At 25.9% G+C, this 17477-nt stretch overlaps 1 protein-coding gene across 1 annotated transcript in view; it reads left to right on the forward strand.

The window, feature by feature from the left end:
• The first annotated feature begins 487 nt into the window (after window positions 1–487).
• LOC135925729 (betaine--homocysteine S-methyltransferase 1-like) overlaps window positions 488–17477 on the forward strand; it is a 37550-nt gene continuing 20560 nt past the window's right edge. Inside the window, exons 1-3 of the mRNA XM_065461193.1 lie at window positions 488–586; window positions 668–806; window positions 4836–4954. Of these exons, the coding sequence (XP_065317265.1) occupies window positions 575–586; window positions 668–806; window positions 4836–4954 (270 nt within the window). The 5' untranslated portion in view covers window positions 488–574. The remainder of the gene's footprint in view (window positions 587–667; window positions 807–4835; window positions 4955–17477) is intronic.

The raw sequence follows: 17477 nt of genomic DNA on the forward strand, positions 1-17477 counted from the left end.
TATTAGCAAAATCACTAGGTTTAGGCAATAGTATTGTCAAAAGGCTGCTTAATTTGAGTCGATTTTATCATGTAAGCCTGGAAATTTTGCTCATGGCTGGCAGAAAAGTTTGGACATCTATTGGCTAAATCCTGAGGTTTGCATAATATTATTTTAGCTAAAATCTTAAGCGGCCCGTTTTTAAAATTTACCCAAATTGGGCGTTTTAACAATACTATTAGACAATATTTTTCTTACTAAATTATTGAGTTCGCCGTATTTAAAAATCAGCTCTAAACGAGCCGTTTAACAACAATAGATATGGAATCCTTCTCTTATACTAAAACCAAACTAATCACCAGAAGGAGGAGGGCCGCCATATCGAATGTATTCCAGCGAGAAAATGAATTGACCTACATTTCATTTCCAAATGTTTATTACGTAACAGCAAATACTCTAAAAATGTTTACCCATCTTCTCAGACGTTAAATAGCATCATCTTTTTGTCATTTATATATGCACATACATTCTTAAATTTAAATTTAATAAGAAAGAAAGATAAAATCAGTTCAAACTAGTTATTATTTATTTCATCATGCAGCAAAAAGTAAAATTGAAGATATAACCAAATTAATATCATTAAATGTAGCTATAACTTATTATATAATTTTAAATATTTAACTTATAGAAAATTGGATTTCTGGAGAGACTTAATTCAGGTGAAATTATAATTGGAGATGGGGGGTTTGTTTTTGCATTAGAAAAAAGAGGCTATGTTAAGGCAGGACCTTGGACTCCTGAAGTCAATATTGAACATCCTGAAGCAGGTATTATAAAAATTTCTTTTTTAAAATTTGTACCATTTTTGTATACAAACATAAATCATTTTTTGCATCTATCATAACAAACAGTCATTTAAACTGGGAAATTCTCCTTTTCATTGCTAATTTGCCTGTTCTTGTATATATTGTTTTAAGTTAATAAAAATCCCCCCCCCCCCTTCCTCTTCCCCTAAAATAAAGGAAGAATTTGAAAGAAAGATTAGTAAAAGTTAATAACTTTTTAAAATAACAAAAAGGATTTTAATTTAAACAGTAAAAACCCAGAATTATTTTTATAAAAATCGTATATAGTCAAAGGCAATAAATGGAAATAAATTCCCATGGGGAAAAAATTCATATTATAAGACTTTTCCTACCCCTTGGCAAAATCCTGGATATGCCTGATCACATTATAAAAACTGAATGTTTTTTGCTGAAATAAAATTATAGGGGATAACAAGATAAAGTAATGAGCTTAACTCTTAATTCTAATTATGTTCAAAATAGAAGTTTATTTTATTAGTTTCTCAAGATTCATTGATGCTATAAAAATTACTAAATCTATTGTATCTAGACTATCAAATATGTAGCCAGGAATTTTCTTCAGGATGGGGGGGGGTGAATGGCAATTTTAAACACTAGCTATAACTGGTATGTAAATCACCATAAAATATAGAATTAAACAAATGGTTAATCAAAATATTGTTAATAAATTTAGATTTAATCTTTGCAATTATACCAATTTTTCAATAATTTGTTCTTAATTGGGGATTTTGATGTATTAAGTAAATCTGGTCCATTTAATCTATTTTACGATATCATACTTTTGAGATAGGTTTTTATACTCTGCATAGATCCTCTCATTTGTAATTGTACTAATTGGTATTGATGCCAAATTATGCAGCATTTTTAATATATTTGGAAAAAACACCAAAATATTATTTAAATATACAATGCTTCTATTGCATTTCTTTGGAGGATTATCTACTAAAATTTAACTTTCATGCCAGGATTTAAACTCTGAAATTAATTGGTCTTTCGATATATTTATATTCTTTGAATAAAATTTAGCTAAATATTTAATTTTTTCAATATCAAGATTAATATATCCTAAAGATTTAGAGATAATAGTATTTGTAAATTATATAGAGCCATTTGATGAATCACAAATCGTTCATTGATTTGAGTAAAAATATATCTAAAAGTGGAATAACAACGATATTTTTTATAATAATACATTAAATTAATGTTAATATGGAACCATTTGTTTTTCTAGCAAGTCAAGGCTTACTAATCTCAAAATTATATAATTTTGCTTTTGCCTCAACTATCTTATAAATCTTGTGAAATGGTTCATATTATCTCATAATTTATTAAGTTGTATTGTAATAATATTTGAGATCCTCATAGAATATAAATTCATATCATTTTTTGAAAAATATTAAATAAAATTGTGTTGTAATTAAATAATTTATTAATATATTTCAATGCAAAAAGAAATTGTCATATTGAATGTAATAATATATCTATCTGCCTTAGATGAAATATCTGGTTCAAGCCATTCTTATCTCCAATAGTATCCAAGATAGACTTTTCATCCTAGAATATACTTGATGTTGAAGGCTCTAATTTGTCGGAAATGTTGTTGCAGTTTCTTTCTTCTTGTAGCACAAGAAGTTTTAGAAATAATTCTATTTGATAAATTTCATCTCCCTGGATATCTGGATATTTCATGCATTTTAGAAATGTTACCTAATAATAGTAATTAGTAGATAAAAATTAAATAGAATTCTTTTGTGCAATTTGATTATATTCTATATTCATCAGTGTTTAAGGTTTAAAAATGTAAGAAAATATACTTTAAATTTTTGTGGGATATTTAAATTAAATATAACTTTTTTCTAAAATTTAATATAGAGTATAACCTATTTGAAATATAATACTTTGCAATTCATAATTCACAAAACTTTTTATATTTTTTCTTAAAATTTTATTTCTCCCCCCCCCCTCCCCCCCCCCCCCCTTTCTCACTGGCTATGCACCTGGCCTATATCAGTTTTATCACTGTTGTTTAATATGGCTTTTGAAAATAGCACACTACAGCAAATGCTACTTGGCAAAAAAATTAGCATGCTATTGCTTCAGCTACCTTTTAAAAAGCTTATTTAAAAAAAAAGATATTTTCATATTTTTTTATATCTAATCTATGTCCATAAATAAACATTTCAAATTTAAAAATGCAAAAATTTGACAAAAAAAGTAAAGTAAATGCATTATTTATTTTTTAATAATTAAATCGTCTCTATATTATCATCCCCAAGTCAGAGCAACAGTTGGAAAGGATAAATTTTGCCTTATCAAATAATTACGCAACAGTAGTGTTGTGTTTTAACTAGTTTATAATAGTTATTATGTCTTTGTTCTAGTGATATATTTTTATATTACCATTTATATTTTTGTTTTCTTTGTTCAATTAGAAGTGATGAGTTTTTCTCATTATTGTATATCTTTTTTTTTTCTTTGTTCACTATACCAAGCTTGTTTTGATTTTATCCTCAAAACTGGTTCTAGCCAGTTTTCGAGATGGGCCTGGATTTATTAACATTCTTTTTTTTTATTATTTAATTTATCTATATAAAGACCACGAAAAATGAAATTTTGATTAGTGATTTTTTTTATGAATGATTTTATTAATTTCTTTTTTTGTAACTCTTAAAATAAATTTGTTTTACCTCAATTCGGTTGTATTGGCTTTGGGATTACTTAAAAATAATATTTACACTACGTTGTCCGCGTGATACCTTGACTAAAACTTTACCCTAACACGGTCCCCAGGATCCCATCATCGACCATCCCGGACTCCCAATCACGGACTGTCTTTTCCCCACTCAGACGGTGGGACCCGTCGGTCAAAACTCAACAAGTAGCACTTGAAGGGAATGCTAAATTTAATTTCTAAACTTCTAAGAAAAATTATCATAAATGTTGATTTGAGTATTTTTAAATTTAAAAAAATGTGACAAGAGGATTTATTTTAATATGTTTCTCCTTTGAGTATTAGATTAGACAACATTTCCAATAACCTATTTATCTGCTATTTATATCCAATTAAGTTGATATAAGATCAGAACATAAATACTTTATTTAACCTTATATTATGAGTCCCTACAATCAACTGTGCAGATGAAAGAGACTTCTGATAGATCTAATGTTAAAAAACTCATTTCTTGAAAATTTCCTAAAATCTTTTGAGGGCAAGATATCTTGGTACCAAGAGATAATATAACCAATTTGATAAATGAGAGGATTATCGCCCAAAGAAATTGGCCAAACTGTATCAATTATAAAAATAATTATGACTTTATCAGCTAATTTTTGAGAAACACCTGATTCTGATGTTGGATGCAGCCTCTTCAAGTACACCAAAATTATCGAGATATTTTTCAATCTCTGAAATTTTAGATGTGAACATTTTAAAATTAAAACAGTATATAATAATTGTAATAAAATTTATGATGAATATCTTTAGATGTTTTTTAAGGTTGAAGTTGCTTGATTTATCCAACGATATTATCCTTCAATATTTTATTCTTCTAAATATAAATCCTGTATTAATTTTTTTTTATTAAGTTCGAAATATTTTGCAAAAAAAGGTATTTCCAGAATTCCATTTTCTAATGAAATTTTATGGTTATCATCTGTCTCAAACTTCTCTTTCATCTCTATTTCTATTGGTGGCATTTAAATTACTTGATAAATTAGATGTAATATAATATAATTACGGAATTATAAACAAAATTTAAATATTTTATTATATATTTAATTATATAAAATTTTAAAGTAGTGAAGTAACGCGCTACGTTATCTACTCTCTAATAATTTTTAAAAAAGCGATACTTTAACAACTCTGGTCTCTATTCAAAATAAATTTGTTGCAAAGAATTTTTTTATACAAAAATGACTGAAAAGGATAATATTTTTTAAATCAATAAAGGAAAAATAACGAATTTTTATTTCATTTTCGTTAAAATTCAGTTAGAGAACTTCACAGAGAATTTCTGAGATCGGGTGCCGATGTAATGCAAGCTCTGACCTTTTATGCCAGTGATGACAAATTAGAGAATCGTGGAAATCAAGCCAAACATTTGTACACGGTTCTTAATAAAATTTAAATATATTTATATAGACCAAACTATTCTTTCTAATCCAACTCTTATCATTTATGCTAAGGACTAAAAAGTTAATTATATTTCCATCTAATGCAAAATAATTGCATTGCCAATTATCTTTAGGCATGCTGAATTTGTGGCCCAAGCCCCCAGTTTGTCACTAGACAAATCAATATAATATTTGTTTAATATATACAAGAAAATATATTGAACAAAATTAAGAAAGAACAAGAGACTCAAAAATATAAAAGTTGATGAGATCATAATATGAGGTTTTTTTAATGTAAAAAAGGGAGCTTAAATAAAAATTTAGGCCTAACTTAATTTCAACAAAGATTTGGAATTAGAACTCAACAATCAATTAATGAATTTTGGGAGTAAATAATGGAACGAACAGATAATTAAAGGATTTATTTTATTTAAAATTTTTAGTATACAAGAAATCTGCAGAAGTTTAATTTTTAAGCCTAGCGGATTCAAATTTTCCAGCCAGGCCTTGATTTTTTTCCATTTAATCCTATTTAAGTTTGTATTTTTTAAATTAATAAACAAGCCCTAATGCTGTTAAACGGCCCGATTAAGATTTTAACCAAGATAATATTATGTAGCCTTGAGATTTGGCAAATAAAGATTCAAAACTTTCTCTCACCTCTGAGCAAAATTTCCGGGCTTACTAATATTTTGGCGAAAATCTTAATCGGGCCGTTTTAAAATTCAACCCAACACTACAGCCCACTTAAAATCATACTATTTTACGTTCTAGGCGTGCTTATATAATTGGACACACATTTTTCCTAATTTTAGTTGATTTTACATATATTTTTTTATGTAGATGTACATTGTCTATCCATCTGTTCATTTTTTTGTAGATTTATTAAATTTTTAAAACAAATAGTATAATATTTAATTTTTTAATAACAAAATATAATATTAATATTAGGTTACACGAGGAATTGTGAACTTCAATCATATATTATTTTGCTTCTGCTTAAACATATTTTCGCCTTAAGTATGTGGAATAGTTTATCAACCTTTTATTTTAAATAAAATATCGTGTAAATAATATAAAGTAGAACTATGGCTTGTCTAAATTGAGCGCTTCCAACAAATATTCTTATAGCATCATTTAATTTAAAATCACTTGGGCATTAAAGTTTACTGTCCAATAGTTGCTCAGTGGTGTGCACTTTTATGTAACCCCTTAAAAGTGACCACATCCTTATTTTGATACCTTTACATCGATTCATTTCTCTTTTCCAAAATTTTTTATATATTTAATATGCTCTCTATGTTGATTAAAAATACCAGCCTTGAGTTGTCATCTTACAAAAGGTTTCACTGTAAATAACATATACAACGCCGAATAACATAATATTTTAAGGATATAATGTAAAGGATGTATTTTTAAGACACTTTAAGGCCATTGAAAATCATTCAAAAGATTATTATTTAAAAAATCATTAAATGTAAAAAAAATATTTAATAGCCATATCAAGTTGATATTGTTGGTTTTATTTTTAAATCAAGGTTGATTTTTATGTATAGTCTATCTCCTTTTTACAAGCTAATTATCTCTCACAGGGTCGAACCAAATTACCGAACTTAAATCAGCTGTTATAATTTTCTGGTAACTAACTGAACCGTTATAAGAAAAAAGGGAAGAACCTAAACGTTTTAAAAATTGAACCTGTTACGGGTTTTTAAAATATTTTATTTATTTTAAGTAGTATAATTTGAAATATTATTTATTTTAATAGAATATATTTCATTAATTTTTTCTAATTAACTTAAAAATAAATCGTGGTGCAAATTTGTTATTTCTTATTAATATATTATAATAATAAAATAAAAATAGAGAAGGCAGGGGTAAACGATTGGTAGACATTATTTATATATATATAATATATAATGCAAAACAGAAAGAAAGAACAACTTATAAAATTTTATTTAGCCCAATTCCTCATATACAAAATATAAATAAGTTTAGCTCTCTACTTACAATATTTTAAAGCTCTGATTAATTTGTGAAGTATGCCATTTTCGTTATTTTACCCCATACCCAGAGTAAAATGGCTATGCACCAGGGCAAAGTGGTTAAAATAAACTCGGACTCAACTTTATTGTTTTATTGAACAAAATATTAGCAATTTTGATGTAAGTATAAACCAATGAATACAATAAGGGAATGTAAATAAATTATCAAAAATAGCACATTTTGAGTGTCCCCATCTTAGGCACATCGTACATTTCAATTATTCCTAACCTTTGCTACGATTTTTTGAAATTTTATTGAATCCTGGAAAAAAAACCCCGGAATTTTTTTTTCATATTTATAGAATTTACTCAAGAACTAATAATATAGGTAAATTTTTATATGTATTATAATGAATATACTCATATTTAATAGACAAATTAGTATTTCAGAAAAAAATATAATATATTAATAAGCTAAACTTATTTTTGGTCCTAATTTATTATTTAAAGATTACTCATTGCTTAAACAAGATAAAATGTTGAAGTTCAAATTGGTACTTGGAAAAAAATACCCCAGTAAAATAACCTATGTATTTCTTGCTTTCGTAAAAATTATTTGCTATAGTAATAAATACAATATCCATCCTTAAATATCATTATCTAGACTAAATTTGACAAAATTTTGCAATAAAATATATTTATTATATTGGTAAATCATGATTATGTATATACAAATTTAATTTAGAATCATAATTATATTGATTGACATCGAATATTGAAGGAAATTGCTATTAAAAAATCTGGAAGGCTTCACACCCCATCATGGTATTCCTCGCATAGTTTCTTTCACCGAGTCTGGGTATTATAATTCTCCTATTTTGTTTTCGATGGCCAACTATCTACACGCCATCTTTCAAGTATGGTTTCATTGGTAGCCACCTCGCATTTCATTTTTTTAATCAATACCTAGATTGATGGGTGTGTATTCCCAACCAGATTTGCGTTCTTCGTCGGATAGAGTGCTCTGATTCACGTAAGTTTCTGGAGGAAATCGAGGCTCAATTCGACGTGTTTGGAATTGAGAATTGCTTGTTTATTGATTAATGTTCCTTTTTTCTCAAAAACATTTTTTTATATGTTTTAAACGTTAGTATTTCAAAATTCTCTTTTTGCAGCTTTAATCAGACGGAACATAATAACCTTTTTACCCTTTATATTATAAAAATTATTATTGCGTGACTTCTAGTTAAGCTATAAACTTCAGATAAATTTTATTTTATAGCTAAGACTTCATCTAACACGTATACAAATAATGAGTATAAATACATTTTCCTAAATAAATATTATACTGGAGGATGATTTTTATAATTTTTTGGCAAAATACGCTAAACCAGGAAGATTTTCCAAAAGATGAACATAGGTAAGAAATTATATATATATATAAATACATTTTCATACTAAATTTTTTAAGATTTTTACTATAACTTATTTTTAAAAATACATAAATTTTTTAAAATTTAAAATATTATTACAATATATTAATTTTACTTTTAGTTATATAAAGAATGAAAATCAGGATAATAATTTCTTAATAAACATGAGTGAAAATTGTAATTTAGGGTTTTCATAAATTTTTATTTGTTTAGATTTTTTTATGATCAATTCGAGGATACGAAAATAAAAAAAACCATTATAAAATATTACACAATAAATCAATTATAAATTCAATCATTTAATGCATCGAATTCCATCTTCATTGAACTTTGTGGTGTGAGAATAAAAATTCGAAAAATTGTATGTAAAATAACTGCTCAAAATACTCTTAACAATTGCAATAACTTCTATTCGGTTAATGGGTTTAGGAGAATTAGATCTATATTAATTTTTAATAATTCCGAAAATTTTTTCGATCGAATTTAATTTTGGCGAATAGGGTGGTAAAAATATGATATTTAATACTATATTAACAAACCTGAAACTGATAGATTCAAAATACTAGCGATAGTAAAATTTGACATTTAAAAAAAATAGAAATATAAGTGTTTAATCGGAAAAAAATTATAACTTATGAAAAATTATTAGAAGTTGAAAATTAAAATTGTCGCAAAAGTTTTAATTTAAGTTAAATTACCAAAAGTTTTTAAAAATATTAATTTTTTTTTCTCAACATTTTTTTTCAAGTTTTTAAAGGTTTTTAAAAAAATCTCAACAAGTTTTTACAATAATTATGGAAAATTATTAAACTATATAAGAATGTTTTTTCACATTATGGAAATCAACAAATCATATTTTTACTGTATATTTGAAAAAATCGTAAACACTTATAAAACCGAAGGAACCGATATAAATTTATTCAATGTGGTGTTTATTAATATAAAATAAAAATGAGAAAATATCAGAAGATGCTTTAACCTTTACAATAATATGTTTATATATTCATCGAAAGTACATTTATGAGATAATCAATCAATTATCATAAATTGTATCCTTACACCAAAATAACAAAATACAATTTATTTAAAGTTAATTCCTTACATTCAAAAATAGCCGAAATGGATTTGAACCGTTTAAAATTAAAAATTGGAAATGGAACTGAACCGCTATACTTAAAGATTCGACACCCTTATCCTATCTCCTATTTGATTGGTTAATATAAAAATTACGCGAAAATCGTTATATATTTGCAATCGCCTTTATTTTTATTTAATTAACTATCTATCTTTTACATGCCCTTTTCAATCGTTATAAATGATAGATTTTTACCTTGACATTTTGAGCTATAAAATCACAAATATTTATTTCAATTTAATGATTATATATATATAGATTGTCTTTATAAGTTTGATGATTAATATAAAGATATAAATTGAATCTACTAAAAATAAGGTCTGAGGCATATCTCTGAATATGTTAAACTCCTACGACATATAAAATAATATGATTTTCTTTGTAGATCTACTGTGTTTAATACATTAAGTAGTTCTATAATTAGCATCATCTATATAACTAATCATATTCTAGGCTGGGTTTATCTTAATGTAATTACTTTTGAAAAATAACTTTAATGTTGATGACTTGAATTACCAAATTAAAATTATAAGATACGCAATTTTGTTTGAACTTCAAATGTTAATTCAAAACAATATAATTATAGTAAAAAATTTAATGGAGGTTAGGATATGGCGGAACATCGAAAAATCTACATACAATAATATTTTTTTGGATTGGATGGTATCAATTATTTTCTTTTCTATATAATGTCTCAATCATAATCAGACACCCATCTTAGTTTATAATTTTATAATTAGTCCAAATCCCTGTCAGAAAAGCTTAGCTGCTTTTCCCCGAAATTCGGCATTTTAAGAAAAATTTTAATATAGGGCCCTATTCGAGAAAATATTTAAAAAAATTCAGACCATGTCTGATGACAATATCCTTTTATTTTTACTTGCCATCATTTTTTTAACCTTGATTTTTACCTATTAATACTTTTAAGGATATACAACAATATGATTTAAAGTAAAAAATTCTCAACAAGGAATCGATTTTATTCAAATCTATAATAAAATTAGCATATCACTTGAACGCAATATAATGAATTTAAAACAAGGAGGAATTGAAGAAAAATTTATATTATATTCAATGAACCAACTTATACATTTGTTCTTGATGTCGTAGTTATGTATAACGGTTCAGTTTCCTTCCTGTTTTTAGTTTAAATCTTAAAACGGTATAGTTCTTGAACAAATTTATATCGGTTAGTTCAAATTTAGAAATTAATCTGTTTTTATCACCATTCGATACTTTAAATTAGCCTTGTATGTCATATTGGGATATGGAATCTATGTGGATTCAGAATTTCTCAATTTTAAATAATTTAAGAGGGCTTCCATAGAATAACATATATTTTTTTAATAAATTTACCTATAATATTCTAAAAAAATGATTTAAAAAATAAAAATGAAACTAAAAGAAATAAGTTAATTTTTTATTTTATTACATAGCATTGAGATCTGTAAAGGCTGGCTCGTTTCGACCAGGTAAGAATATTTTTGCACAAGTTGCATTCCACGGGCTGTTAAAATTTTACGGATGGTGAGGCCTGGCTTGTTAAAATTTAAAAAAAAAGTCCGCGCCGCCCCTTTAATTTTTTTTGTGCGAATCTTCCTGCCATCATATTTTTAATATATATGTCTAGTTTTTCCTTAGTCTCAATTAAGGCCCATATATTTCTCCTCTATGGCTATACATTTCTTTTTACAACAATTGTTTTCAGAGACCTGCAGGCCCGGACCCCTGGTACCAGGTCCGGGCCGTATTTTAAATTTTTAAAATATACCCGGGCCGGGTCTGAAAAATTTTTTTGCCGTATTTTTAAAAAAATTTTATTCAACATGAATTATTATATTCGTCAATTAGATATGGTTATAATGATTATATATAGTTATCATTCAGGCTTGTTAACCGATCTTTTTAAAACGATCGAATCCCGATCACGATCTTTTCAAAAAAAGAGGATCGAAATCCAGGATCGACCTTTTTTTAGTCTTTTTTTCTATTTAAATTTCTGAAGGAAATTTCTGACAGGTGCAAAATTAACTAATATATGTTATAAATTTATTGTAATTGAATAGTAATATAATATTACCGATGCAAAATTAACTAATATAAAAATAAATTAAATATGGTAGAAATTTATTGTAATTGAATAATAAATATAAATTAAAATTAGCTTTTAATAATAAAATTTTTTCTAAATTATCATCATTTAAACATCCGCGTCTTTCATTTAGAACATGATTAGCTTTACTAAACAAGCGCCTACAGGAGCGCTTGATGGCAAAGGTGTATTATAATCAATAAATATTTTTTTAAAATTAATATAAGTATTAAAAATATTCATGGAATCATCATTTGAATAAAATTTTTTTTTAACGGAACAAGCATTTTGTACAGTATTTTTCCCCAAAAAAGCATCAATGTCATCCATACATTCATTTGAGGTATCCGCATATGGTTGTTCCTGTATATTTTCCAAATGGGCAACTAATCTTTCTTTTACCATCATATTTTGTGGCAGATTAATATAAGGCCAATTAAGTTTAAATTTAGGGTGAATCATGGCTGCCAAAATGTTACTGTCTTCATACAGTGAAGGAAATCTATATTATGAAATGATAATTAATATATTATTAAATAAGTGTTCATTTTATTCATATAAATCAGATCAAGTATCTGCAAAACTTAACCCTTTTAAATTTTACAGTCAAGTCTGGCACATCATCTGTATGGTATTTATTTATATTTGGGTCATATCATAAATATTGATTAAATGTAAACTTAATACTTAATATACAAAGGAATTAACATTGTAATTTATTTACAAAGAATATTAATCAAAATATTAGCTTAAAATTCAAATAATCTAATAAAATCAAATAATCTAATAAATTTTTAATGTCTTCAAAGGCCCATTAATATGTTAATAGATATCAGAGGTTTAGTAGAACTGGCCTGTTAAAAATATTTTACTAAATTTGCCAGATCTTTGCAATTTTTTAATATATTTTGCAGATATCTTATAATATAAAATAATTGCATAAAAAAATATTACCTTTTATCAATACCTCTAAGAACACTATCTACAAGGGGCTGACAATACCGCGTTAATTTATCTATCAATATCGATAGAACGGGAGTTAGATATCCCTTCTCCATATTATCCTCCCGTTCCAAGATTTTTAACGAGATCGCCAAAGGTTCCATAACCTATAAAATTTAAATTTATTTAGAGAATATCATTGTATTACTGTTGCACACTCTTTAACAAAAAAACATTCCTCTTGCCTAAACATTGCAAATCCAATTTGATCACATACTTGTTCTACTTATGAAAACTTTTCAGAAAGCATCTTATCTATTAATTTCATGGATTGATAATAAGAATTCCATCATGTCTTGTTGGGAGCTATTAAATATCTTCCCAATTTCTCCAATAAAATATCCGCCATTTCTGACGACATATTTTGTTTATTAACTAAAGCAAAACATTTTGCAAAAGTGGATCTAGATATTCGTTTATAATTGAGATCACTATCTGCCATCTCCGCATCTGTTGTTGCAATAAGGTTAAGATTATGGCAACAACAACGTTGATGTTTTGGTAGGAGGAATAATTGGGTCATCAACGGATAATATGTCATCCAAATTTATCAATTCCATATCCTCATACCTTCTTCATTTTCTCCAAAAACTCTAGAAAAAATAAATTTATTAAAATATTTTTTGCCAAATATAAATATTACTTAAATGTCTTGACAAAGTTGGTTCCATTGTCAGTCACCATCTTCACCACCTTATTATGAATTTTATAGAACTTGTGGATACCCATGATTTCGTTGGCCAAAACATCATATGTTTGCCTCCCAATTATCCTCCTCAGTGCCAAAGCGGCTGACCTTCTCTTGAGGGTTAAAGGATCCAGCCAATGTGCAGTAAGTCCAATAAAAGCCCTAATAAAATAAACATTATAAAATTCATATAAATATAATATACCTTCGATGACCACTCCAACAATCAGCAGTGGTGCATACATAAGAAACTTCAGACAAATCTCTTATAAAATTTGTCGTCATATAAGAGAAGGAAGTAGATATCCTGTTGCCCAGTGTTTGGCGACAAATAATTTTTGTCGCAATAAAAAAATTTTTAATCATTTTTTCAAATGAAGGATCATCAACCAGAGACAATGGTTGGAAGGTGTCAATAATAAAATCCATGATAACCTTGTCTGCTGTTTTTTGCGATACAGCTGGAATGTTTAGATTGTTAAAATTTAATTTAGATTGTCTGGATTTGCAACCAGAACTAATTTGGTTTTGCAGTGATATATTTTTTTGTGTAGAGAATTCGTTGAGGTGTTTGGTAATCTCATTTTTAAATTCACTGTTTTTTCTTTATAAAAGAAAAAAATAGTATGTAACAAAGTTGGATGAAAATAACTTCTCCTGAATCAAATTTCATTTTTAAAATTTTATATGGAAATTTAAAGTTAAAAAAAACAATGTACAAGCTGAATGTAAAACCTATATAAACAAAAAAATGATAAAGGGTTCAACACAAATTTTGTTAAACATATTAAAGTATATTATTTAATTTATATATGGTTAAAAAAGGTTCATATAGGTTATTTTAAATTTTAAGTTTACAATATTGTCTTTGTCTATCATTATTAAAAGTTGCCCAAGATGATATGGGCTAAAGATTTTGATAAAATATTTTCCTATATATGAATATAATTAGCCTTTTTGACATTTAAGAACTATGGATTAAGGGTTCAACAAATTGTTAAACATATTAAAGTATGTTTTATTAGTGGTTAAAAGGGGGTAGGTTATCTTGAAAATTTAAGTTTACAATATTGTCTATCATTATTAAAAGTTGCCCAAGATGATATGGGCCAAAGATTTTGATAAAGTATTTTCCTATTATTAATATAATGAGGCTTTTTGGCATTTAAGAACTTATGGATTGAGTCAAATGATACAAAAAATACTTTCAATTCAAAATATATTATTTAAAAAAGCCCTAAAAATGTTGTCAAGAGGATTATATAATCAAGCTCAAACTGAAACTATAATACTAATTGATTAGATTTAACATATTATAATAAAGAAATAATAGAATAGATATTTATTTTTCTTTTGGTGAAACATTGCTAAGTTCAATACAAATAACATTGAACTGGATGTTTTAATTATATTAAAGAAAGTCAAAATACATTATAAAGGCTTAATTATTAGTTATTACACTTCCATTTATTATAAATACTCTTCTTTTGAAAATTAAACTAATATAATAGTAATATTAAAAAATAAATGCCTAATTATTATATATAAATAACAAAACCAAGATTAACTCTTCATCAAATATTTTATTAATTATACTGTATCTAATAATTCATTTTTTTATAAAGAATCTGTATCTAGATTCTATTTCTGTAGGATCTGCTCAACTCAGGAATGTAATAAATTAAATTTAAACATGTTGACATTAGGATTATCAAATAAAAAAAATTTAAAAGAATTACTTGTAAATGTCTCTTTAAGTTCGAGGATGATATTTTGGAAGATGATATTATCTTCTTACAGAGACGGCATTTGGTGCTGATCATATTATAAGAGTTGCTTTCATCCATTTCACATAAAGTAAAATACTTACGTAATTTCAAAAATGGTAAAAGATTCTCATTCTCACTTATATCTGCTGTTACATCAATAGTAGAAGCAATAGAATCTTCTAAATCTAAAATGGACATTTACATTTACCTATTAAAATAAATATTAATATATTATTATAAATTTATATTAAATAACTTGTAAGAGCTCTAAATCTCGTAAAATTTAGGAAATGAATAAATATATCTATTAAATAAATGGTGGAATGGAAGTTGATAAAATATGAAGATAGATATTTTTTTAAAAAATAATATTTTAATTTAATTTTCAAAATTTTTATTTTATTTATTGTTTTTAAGTAAAAAATTAATTTTTAAAAAGATCGGGATCGAATTTTAAACAAAAAGATCTCGATCCTCAATTTAAGTCAGAATCATAAATCTCGTAAAATTGACAAATTTGCGATCGAATCCAGGATCGTCGATCTTTTGATTCGATCTTTTAACAACTCTGTTATCATTAATATAATGTTTGGTGAAAGTTAATACTAGCTAATACTCATAGTAAATATTACATAATAAAATTATAGTTTTCTGGTTTTAGGTCGAAAAAATGTACCAAAACCAAAAGGTCGACCAAATCCATCGACCCGATCACCAACTTATATTATTTTATTGTGAACTGAATGTTAATATTTTGTTCAAATATATTTTTATGCATAGAGGACGAATATTTCAATATTAACAGAAATATTCATATATATTTTTTAATATTAGATTCCTTTTTTAAAAATGGTTCCTTTATATTACATTATTGTGAACACTGAATATTAATATTTCGCTCAATTATATTTTTATGCATAGAGGACGAATATTTCAATATTTACATAGTATTAGATTCCTTTTTTAAAAATGGTTCCTTTCATTGACCTTAACATGGACCGGAGCACCTACTTCAAACCATATTATATTATTGTGAATATTTTACCCAATCATATTTTTATGCATAGAGGACGAAATATTAACAGAAAAATAATCATATATTTACTGTTGTTAATTTGCTTGGTCGAAACAGCTTATTTAAAATAAATTAAAATATTTTCAGACTCAGAGGTAAAGGAGGTTGTTACTAGTGCCTACAAATAGGTATAACTGAGATCGCGTTTTAATAAATTGCAATGGGCTCAGGCCAAAAAAAATTGAATTTGCAGAGCTCCCTTGGGTAGAGTAAACATTTTTTTTTATTCACAGTTAGTGCGTATTTGTGGCGAAGTATACAAAAATGGAATTTTTATAATGAAAACTAAGAAAAAATAAATCTCATTTACTAATCTTATTATTATTCTAATTATAAATTAAAACTATTATAAATTCTACATAAAAATTTAAATATTTGTTAAAATTGCGGTTGGTAGGAGTATATTTGACCTAACAATTTTTTCTCTTTCAGACTATGTTAAATTGTCATATATAATTATTAGTTTATAGTTACTTAACCATCTTCAAAACTATTGTGGGGTTTATACTTTATTGGATACCTATTTTAACTTTACAAAAATATTTTCAGTTTTAATATTGAGCGTTTAAAGCTTAAAATTCAAGCATTATAGATTTATAATACTTGACCAAGAAATTATGGTGTGAACTGTGAAGAAGTACAACGAGTATAAAAATATTTATTTTTAAAATTTGAATTAAATAAATATATATTAATAGAAAATACAATAAAATAATTATTTAATATTTTCATTTTTCGCAATATCAGAAACTGTACACTACCTATCACTACCATTACCAAAAAAATTTTTGAAATGAAAATTGATACTTACTATATTTTTATTGAGAGCAGCGTCACTATGAAGAGAGAGGGGGGGGGGGTATTTTTCGGAATAAAAAAAATTATTTTAGGGAAAAATAGTTAAGTTCATTAATTATTATTTTTTTTAGTTATTTATTAATATAGAAAATATAAAATTTTTTTTATCAAAACATTAATAACTTTATTATTATCAGAGACCTGCAGGGCCGGGCCGTATTTTAAATTTTTAAAATATACCTGGGCCGGGCCTGAAATTTGAAAATTTTTTTAAAAAATACCCGGGCCGGGCCGTATTTTTTTTAAAAATTTATACAACATAGTCAATTAGATATGGTTTTAATGATTTTATATATAGTTATAATGTTCGGTGAAAGTTAACACTAGCTAACACTCATAGTTTCTCTTACTTAATCTAATATATATAATCTCCATAATCATATCTAATCTAATATATTTAATCTCCATAATCATATCTAATCTAATATATTTAATCTCCATAATCATAACACGATCGTTTTCGTATCTCCCTAATGTATTTT

The sequence above is a fragment of the Gordionus sp. m RMFG-2023 genome, chromosome 3 (assembly GCF_954871325.1).
Source record: "Gordionus sp. m RMFG-2023 chromosome 3, tfGorSpeb1-WG-v2, whole genome shotgun sequence".
NCBI classification, from domain to species: Eukaryota; Metazoa; Nematomorpha; class Gordioida; order Chordodea; family Parachordodidae; genus Gordionus; species Gordionus sp. m RMFG-2023.